This window comes from Mizuhopecten yessoensis, unplaced genomic scaffold, assembly GCF_002113885.1.
Source record: "Mizuhopecten yessoensis strain PY_sf001 unplaced genomic scaffold, ASM211388v2 scaffold1029, whole genome shotgun sequence".
NCBI lineage: Eukaryota > Metazoa > Mollusca > Bivalvia > Pectinida > Pectinidae > Mizuhopecten > Mizuhopecten yessoensis.
This window is the reverse complement of record NW_018403842.1, coordinates 196,810-205,997: the sequence shown is the minus strand read 5'-3', so window position 1 is coordinate 205,997 and position 9,188 is coordinate 196,810. Positions and strand designations below refer to the sequence as shown.

General features: G+C 38.7%; 1 protein-coding gene across 1 annotated transcript in view; it reads left to right on the top strand.

The window, feature by feature from the left end:
- The window catches only part of LOC110456709 (orexin receptor type 1-like), an 88,876-nt gene extending 79,990 nt beyond the window's left edge, over window positions 1-8,886 (top strand). Inside the window, exons 2-3 of the mRNA XM_021507607.1 lie at window positions 5,775-6,165; window positions 8,044-8,886. Coding sequence (XP_021363282.1) covers window positions 5,775-6,165; window positions 8,044-8,886 — 1,234 coding nt within the window. The remainder of the gene's footprint in view (window positions 1-5,774; window positions 6,166-8,043) is intronic.
- The last annotated feature ends 302 nt before the right edge of the window (window positions 8,887-9,188 follow it).

Sequence of the window (9,188 nt, the reverse complement as noted above, 5' to 3'; positions counted from 1 at the left end):
GGGGGGTTCCGGGGTGTGGAGATACAGGCCTGGTATAACGTGGTGTGGCTGCCTTGTATAACCTTGGAGGGTCCCAGGGTGTAGAGATACAGGCCTTGTATAACTCTGGAGTGTCACTGCATGGGTGTGGAGATACAGGTCTTGTATAACCCTCATTTTTTACCATTGTAACTTGAATCATTATTCGAAGACACTCACTTACTATCATTGTCTTTAGACTCATTATTATAAGATATTCATTTAACACTTTCTCAGAAGATGTATGTCATAAAAATCACATAATGCTATGCACTTGACTAGAAATTTTAAAAAAGCAAGGAAACTATAGGAGTCAAACTAGGAACATTTACATCACACAGCTTACACTTTACCAGACACAGCATCAAAAGGATTGTCCTATTTTAAAAAAAAAAGCTAAAATCTGATAGGTTGCTTCAGTCTCTTAATAAAGGGGAGATTACTCCAAGTCAAAAAACTCTTTTTTGCGATTGAGGCGGATGCAGTAGTATCTTTTACCTTAAGGCAAAGTCAAGTCACCATGGTTCATGTTTACAACTCCAAAGATATGGACTAAACATGTTTATTTGGCTTTGGAGACAATTTGATAATGAGGTTTCTGATAAAGGCCACACGTTGTTTTCATCTTCCAAAAAAATGCAATGTAAAGGAACTGATCAACTTATTATTTAGCTTTAATGAACTAAATATCTAGAAGGAAAATGACAATAGCTAAAACGTGTGTCTACTATAGTTAATACCTCCACAGTTTTAGTATGAGTAGTAGCATTAAACAGACAATAATATGTTATCATTCCACTTCCTTCAATATCCGTTAAATTAAATAGCTGAACAATACTAAAGAAAATGTTCTATATGGATCAGTAAGTTTAATTATAAAACACAGAGTGTGGGCACACATTATACAATTAGCATACTGTACTTATTTGCTACCTAAGCTAGACATATTGTGCATTGTTTCAATTTGATGCAGACATGTCTGTTAGGTTAGTCAGTGAGATAGAGGGGGAGGAGGGCTCCAAAATATATCTGTGTGCTCTGATTGGTCAAAAGTTTTATGAATATTTATGGTAAAACAATACCTTTCATGCTAGTACTCCCGCAGCAGTGCAGGGTCCTATGGGTATCTGATGATGGACTAACCGCTATTGAGAAAAAAGTCCAAAATGTAACTGTTTATGCATGATGTTCAATGACGGACAATAGGTCACCTGACTTAAAAGTGTACAGCAGTCTTTCTCATATTTTTAAGCAGAAAAAGAAAGCAAGTTTAATTTATTTTCAGTAGTGTCGACTTTACCCTTATGACACTTCTACTCACACGCAACTCTTTCCAATTTAATAGAATAGCCAAATACCTAACAATGTGTATTACTGTAAAATGAAAATGTTTGCGTGTGGAACAGTTCACATTTTCTTGTTGGTATTGTTTCTAAAATCTGCATATTCCTTATATTTATAATCTATGTAATGTTCAAATAATTTTGCATGTGCGAATATTTTCGGGCTAACTGACTCCACGTTTCTAGATACGAAAATGGAAGCATTTTCACACGGCAAAAATTTCCACTTTTACATTATTTAATGATAAAATACATATCAATACTAGTATTATCAAATCTGTTTCTTACTTGAATTTTGCAACCACAATTACAAATAATATCTTTGTCACTTTTATTCTTTTCATCTAAGGTGAACGTATTTTTCAAGGCCAGCTTCAAAAGCACTTGTTCAGCTATGTCTGTTGACACTTGAGTTTCCTTGTTCAGAGAGGAGTCGCTTTCTTGTTTAAAAAGTCTAACAAACTCCATTGAATTTTCTGAAAAAGAAAAAGAAAGATGATTGGCTTGCATGGTCACCCGAGTGAATTGATATGGGTGGTCGGGTGGCGCAGTTGGTAGCGCACTTGTCTTTCACCAAGGGACTCCGTTACTAACACTGGCCGAATTTCAAAAAGATGATTTCCTAATTAAAACTAACCATGCCCGATCTCAAAATCACACATTCGGAATAAATATCATAATGTTGATTTCCTTGCTACAACTTACTCAGCTTGATTTTAGTATTACATATTCGGTATTGATTACATAATGTTGATACTTCATTACATCAGAACTCGATATTAATCACCTAGGGTTGATTGCTTCATTAACCTGACTGAATGACGGCAAGTTTGGAGGACGTTATTTAGTCGCGCGTGGTACGATTATTTCGGACAATATCTGGGTATGTGCCCGCTGTATCACGCAGATCCAGACACCTTACGTCAGACGCCCTTCTTTACATATAGACTGACCATGGTCCTTCAGCACTGACCGGCAATACATCAGTCTGTTGACCATTGTTGCGGTGACTCGTTTATCCAGTTATTTCCTACCAATACAAACCGTCGTATTAGCGCGGTGTGTCGCTCAGCCCTGCCCTTCAGACATCCACGTCCCGACGCTGGACAATTGGCCTCCGTAGAGTCACAGACAGTTCTAAGGAAAACTATGCATGGGTCATTTATAGAAAACTCTTGTTGTTAGCTTTACAACAAATTAAGCATTTACCATGTTTTATTTCTAGCGGATTTTTTTTCACAAATATTGAAAACAAAAACAAAGCAATATGCGTACAGATAAAGAAAATGGTTATTAATTTCAGAGAAAATGAAAATAATCGTGAATTTCTCAGAAAGTAAAATAAAAATCGAAATTTCAAAAACGAGTTAGTAGGTCAACAAATAATCGGAAAATCGAATCACGTTTGCCATATTGACATCGATCGACTATTTATTGGCGTGGAAAAAAGCTCCGGGTAGCCTGTAATTCTGTGTACACACTGTGAATTTGTGATGGATGGGGCTGACAACAGGATTCAAACGTTTTTATAGAGATTTGTGTCCACAATTTTAGATTTTAGACAGTGAATGAAAACCAAAAATATAGCCTGATCCTTTACGTTAAAAAGTATGCGCAATTTTCACATGCGTGATTGCTGTGATTTGATCTGAATTCTTAGACTAGATCACGTCCTTTCATTACACTACGATTTCCGCTCTAAATGGCCATGTGAAAAGATTCATTTTTACGTATTTATTTCAATCACATAATCATGGTGTCGTGTTGAGATCTAAACTAGATAACCAGACGGACAGGGAAGGGAGCGGAACAGCTTTCCATCAAAATATGTATATGTGTCACCACATTACAAAACATGTCGGGTTCTATATAGCGACATCAATGTGTACGCAAGTAAAATTGGAATCAGGGACTGGTTGAAAATGATATTTTGTTACTTGATTGACGTCAGTTTCTGTTAACCAGATTGCTTTGGATTTAGTTTAGTTTAAATCAATTAAATAAGTTCGCCGCTGGAATTGCAAAATATACCCAATGTAAGCTAAATGCAATTGTGCAGTAAATCTGATTGAGGTATATACCGCTGTAGTTTGTTTCAATATATATGTCTTTCGCTATTCCATTCAATCAAATGAATTGCGACTCAGACCCGGCTGTATGATGCCTTAACATCTTTATAACAAAAAGAATAAACAAAACAAATACGCACAAAAAACATGTCGTGTTCATCTTTTATTGTATTTAATGAATGTACCAAGTTGTAAAGACCTTAACTAAGGGTATAAAGTATTGCAAGAGGCACAGCAAACGTGAACCGCCGGTGAAACATGCAAAAAATACCCGCGTAGAAAATCCGTAGATTTTCAATGGTTTATGAGTCATATTTCTTCGGATGCCTGGGTAAGATTTCTACATAGAATTTGGGCCCCTGGTAGGTTTTCTACGCGGGTTACTTTTTTCATTGTATACCGGCACTTTCCGTAAACCTGAAAAGAGCCGATGGTTTTGGTTTGTTCTAAAACAAATTAAACATGTGTATCTCCTAGGCAGACGAACAGGTAAGTACACCCTTGTAGTGGTAGGACGCCGGGCTCGTGACCGAGGGTGATGAGGGTTCGAGTCACGGCACGGCACTATGACGTATCTTTGAGCATGGTACTTTACTCCGCTTGTTCCTGCCTACTCAGTTGTAAATGAGTATGTGGTTGGGCAGTACTTGAATTGTAGAATAATAGCTGTGAGCACCGAAATGGCAGCACCGGCTGTATGCTCCCCAGGGAGTTGAGAAAGATATATTGGCTGGTTGCAAAGGCCATATAACTACGGAAAATAATTTGTGAACCGCTTTGAGACGACCTACGAACTAGGTTGTGATAAAGCGGTGCATATTCGTCTCCTGATACGATAATGAAACGGCACCTTAATTATGTTTTAGCGTCCTCGAAACCTTCCAGGCGCGACACAACTTGTTAACCTAACGACATATGTTACAAATTAAAACGTTTTAGGTAAAATGCTATTTTATTTTCGGATAGCTTTGGTTTAGTATTTGGAAAAATGGTATTGTATTTTGTGATGGCATATGAAGTTTTACCTTCATGTTTTGCAAGTATTAAACATTAAAATGCAATCTTCTGAGTTATATATTATAGTGTAGTCTTGCTCCATTTTTACTCTGAGCAGAATGCAATTTGATAACTCTTTTAATATTTCTTATTAATAAATCGAATCAATTGATACGATACATGTATATTGTATTAGTTTCTCACAATTTTGACGACATAGATTTTCCATGAATAAGAAAGGCGACAAAAAGAAATTGGTGGTGATTGTGGGGGAGGGTAAGGGCTCGGGTGATGGGGTCCTGACCACAAGGACCCACCGATCCGCCAATGTTGTGAAGCATACAAATGTACTAAAACATGTTTGTTTCATGTCAGAGTAAAAAATAATAATAGTAATAAAGGAACAGGCGAAATGTTCAAATGTTGAAGCTTGCTCCTGACTTCAGACTCGGGTCGGTAGAATGTTACAGTCGGTAAGCTACAAGGGGATATAGGTAACACCTGCACTCTAGACGACATTAACGTTCATCCAGCTTTATCGCCTCGTCAAAACGTCTGGAAAACGAAAAGATTTCATTGGCGGATTAGGTCTAGGTGGAGCGCTTTTATTGACAATTTAAGCAGAGGAATGACAGTGAGGAAATAGAGCTTCGGGGGATACTACACTTACAAAATGTAGATAAAGATTAAACTATAGTGTGTTTTCTTGCTATGAAATTATATCGTTCTCGGTCAAGACTTTTATTTAACTAAAAAACGAAGGACAAGATTGTGTTCTTAACATTCGTTTTTTTACATAGCGGCAAATCTTGAATAGCGTAGACCTAGTAACACGCGCGCGTGATTGATAACGTTGTACATTTACTCATCGCCCGGGACAACAAGGGAGTAACCTGATTTAGTGGGGATCTGGTTTAACGTTTGAAGCTACGTGGTGTATATTATTCATGTTTAAGACTGAAACCTGACGTGCTTTAGTCTTCTTACAAAGAGATTTTCCCCAAGGGAGAGGAGTTCGTGTACATTCCCTGATTTTTTTTATTCTTGCAGTATAGCACTTAAACTTCCGAACACAGTGTTGCTTTTACTATTACTTTTCGTTTATTCAACAATTTACGTCGATTATGAATAAATCCTTTGAAAAGTGATATGTATTTTTATAACTATTGTCACGAAACTGGATTGGGTCGATCGCTGGCGATTAGGTACATGTAGCTGACTTGTTTAGAGCATCCGTCTTGAATTTGGAGGTCCCGTATTCGAATCCTGGTCTAACCGTTGCATTTTTTCTTTCCTGTTAAAATGTCATATATGATTAAAAATATTCATCTTTTTTTTTTCTTTTCAGGTACTATGCCATAGTCCATCCCCTGTCCGCAATGAAGGTGAACAGCAAATCCAGGACAAAGAAGATAATAGCGGTCACGTGGGTCATTCCCATAGTGATCTGCACGCCTTACCTATATTGTGGAAGTTTTGCCTTTGAATTTCGTAGCCATTATGGAACAGTGTCCCGCCAAATTTGTGCTGACCGGTTTGATGAGATAGATGGCGGCACCGGAAACTTCCGTCGAGTGTTCTTTCTCGTGCTAGCAGCGTTCATGTACTTTCTGCCAATGATAATCATCATCACAACATGTTCTAGGATCGCCAGGTCTTTGCTTCAACCAATCATCATCGAGAGCTCGCAATCTGGTGCAAGAAATTGTAAACGGCGAGACGAGGTCAATAAGCGCAAGGTATGTTTTTGTACGCATGCGCGTCATTAACATCCTGGTTTGGATAAAAAAAAATCTTTCATTTCGTTGTACACAAAGATTTATCCTTACTTTGGGACTGTGTGACATTTGTTGGCAAACCCAAAAATTTGCTCGTCTATATCATCGACGTTACAATTTGAAATAATATCGACAACATATCGGTGGTTTTAAAGTTGACATGCGCATTTGGAATATGCCTACCAACGTTGTCGTCTGCTGTTAAAGTGAAATGATACATTCTATACTACCGAGCATGCTTCCGCAATGTACACGTGAACTTACTTAGTGATTTATAGGTTAGGAGCAAATACGTGGGACGGAACAATACACGTCCCTGTTTTCGAACAAATACAAAGTAGATTGAACGATAAGCGTCACAGCCACATCACCAAGAACATAGTATCATACAATCGTGTCATTTACAGCAATGTCGTTAAAACGTCATTGCGCGTTGACATGCACAAGCTATTGAGCCGAACTTCAAAGCAAGTCGTTACATTCAACTTAAAATTTTCTGTTTAAATGGCTAATTTTAGTCCGCAGATATGTTTGATGTTCAAGTAGGCGCAATGTTTGAAATTTTAGAAATCTTTGCATCTTCTTGACCCTTTTTTCAGCTATTCGTGACGTTTTATCCATTCTGAATTGATGGCTGCAAATAAAAATCATAGTCATAACAGCTTTGACCTTCGAAGTGTTAAACCTCTATTCGTGTGTATTCTATGTTGCCCGGATGTTGTACGCATGCAGCCTGGACAACAACCGTTTAATGTGGCAACCACAGTTGCCCCTTGTTATCTCCCAACTCCCACGCCTTCCATTAAACGGCAGAGATATCGGTCAAACATTGGTGATAATCAACCAATTGATTAACTTCTTCCGTCACTTCTATTGGTTAAAATCCTGAACTATAGAACGTGACAAGTCTGACAAGATTTACGCCCTTTGGACATCAAAGTTACATGTATTGATCAGCGATGTAGAACCATGATTGAAACTAAAAGTAACGAGTAGTTAGCCGTACGGGCACTCAGTACAGATTCAAATCTTACACTACCAAAAAAAAACCTCCAAGCGTTGTAAAACAATATTTGGTTTAACAGCTGTAAACATAGCAGTAAAATTGTCCATATCAATTGGCAACCTTACCACTGAAAACAAATTCTAACGCAGCTTGGCCTGTCGTTTGTAGAACCACGTTGTCCACCACTTAACATTGTCAGGAGGAATTGTGGTTACCGTAGAAAGCAGTTTCAAAAAATCTTTATTTTATTTTATTAATTTATTTTTACATTTAATGCTTTAATACGATGTTAAATTACCAAATAAGAGAGAAAACCCGCTTAATTCGTTACTTATCTTTTCTAAAGTTTGAAACATGTTCGAATAAGATAAACACGATTTCCTTCCGATCTAACATCCTCTGAAAAGAACTAAACAACCTCAAAAGACATCCCGTATGCCCCTTTATTCATACTTATATCGAATAACTGGCATGGAAATGCCATTAAGACCAGATATTCTGGCACGGCGGGGTGGGGGGCGAATTCTTCATCAATGAAACCCAGCATATAAATCTAGGTCATATCCTAGAAAAGTTACATCCGCAAAATGATTACCTGTGTAATGACAACGAAATTACAAAGCACACTAATGACAGAATGGTAAAAACCGAAAGTAATGATTAGACTGGTGCCCAAAATATTGTTAAATATTTCTGTTTGCAAAAAAAAACACGATGTTAAAACTAAACATACGTACATGTTCTAAACAGCGATAGCAATGACCTTTGATTGTGTATTTAACCTGTTGGCAAGATGTTGATAACCTTATGACCTCTGATTATGTATATTGCAGGTTGCCCGGATGGTGATAGTGATAGCAGTAGCCTTCATCCTGTCCTGGTCCCCGATGTATGTGGTCAATATTGTCAGTCAGCTACAAGGTCAAGGTGACAGCTTCCTTGTTCATAGTAACTTCTTGTTCACTATGCTAATCGTAAACCTCGCTGGATTTATCAACAGTTGTGTTAATCCTTTTATCTACACCGCCATGAGTAAAAAATTCCGGAAAAGTTTTGGTCGGACACTTGGTAAAATATTCTGTAATTATTACTGTCGACAGAGGTTGTTCCTATACAGAGATAGTATCATACAGCGACGATCAACGGCGTATACTAGCGCGTCACGGGGGTCGTTCATTGACCCGGAAGCAGAACCACTACAAAGTGAGATGAGAGAGAGACCACCCATCAAAGGAAAGGAATCGCATAGCAGCAGTAGCGAGGGTGACTCTTCCTGGCGGTCACAAACTAGGCTGTGTAAAACTGCGAAAGGGAGACAACCTATGACACAGGAGAACGTGTGTGGGTCTAATGAGGGCGATACGGTTGAACAGTCAGGTATCTGTGCCGAAATGCCTACTGTGACTTCTTCTTGTCCATCATCTGTCCAGATCACCAGCAATGACTACACTGGACACGGCAGATCAGTTACGAACGGTCAGATTATGCCAAGACAATGCAAAATTCGTAGCTTTATGGAGCCAAACAAAAACGGAATTAAGACGGAGACGTTCATCATGCGTGACATCAAACCAACAGAGTGTGACGCAGACGGGCATGTGCGCACACTGACCATGTGTATCGGGGACATAAACGAGGCAGAGTCTGTTGAGATTAAACAGGACGCATGCCCGTGAACTTATACACTTAAATATTTATTTTTAAAATGCATCAACCAATCATGTACATGTAATTTGAAGGAGTTCCGGCTGCTGACTGGTTGGCGACGCTGTTTGACAATGGCGTTCTGACTGGTGACTGGTTGGCGACGCTGTTTGACGTTAGAGTTCTTACTGGTGACTGGTGGGTGACGGTGATTGACGATAGAGTTCTGACTGCTGACTGGTGGGTGACGGTGTTTGACGGTCGAGTTCTTACTGGTGAGTGGTGGGTGACGGTGTTTGACGGTAGAGTTCTGAATGGGGATTGGTGGGTGACG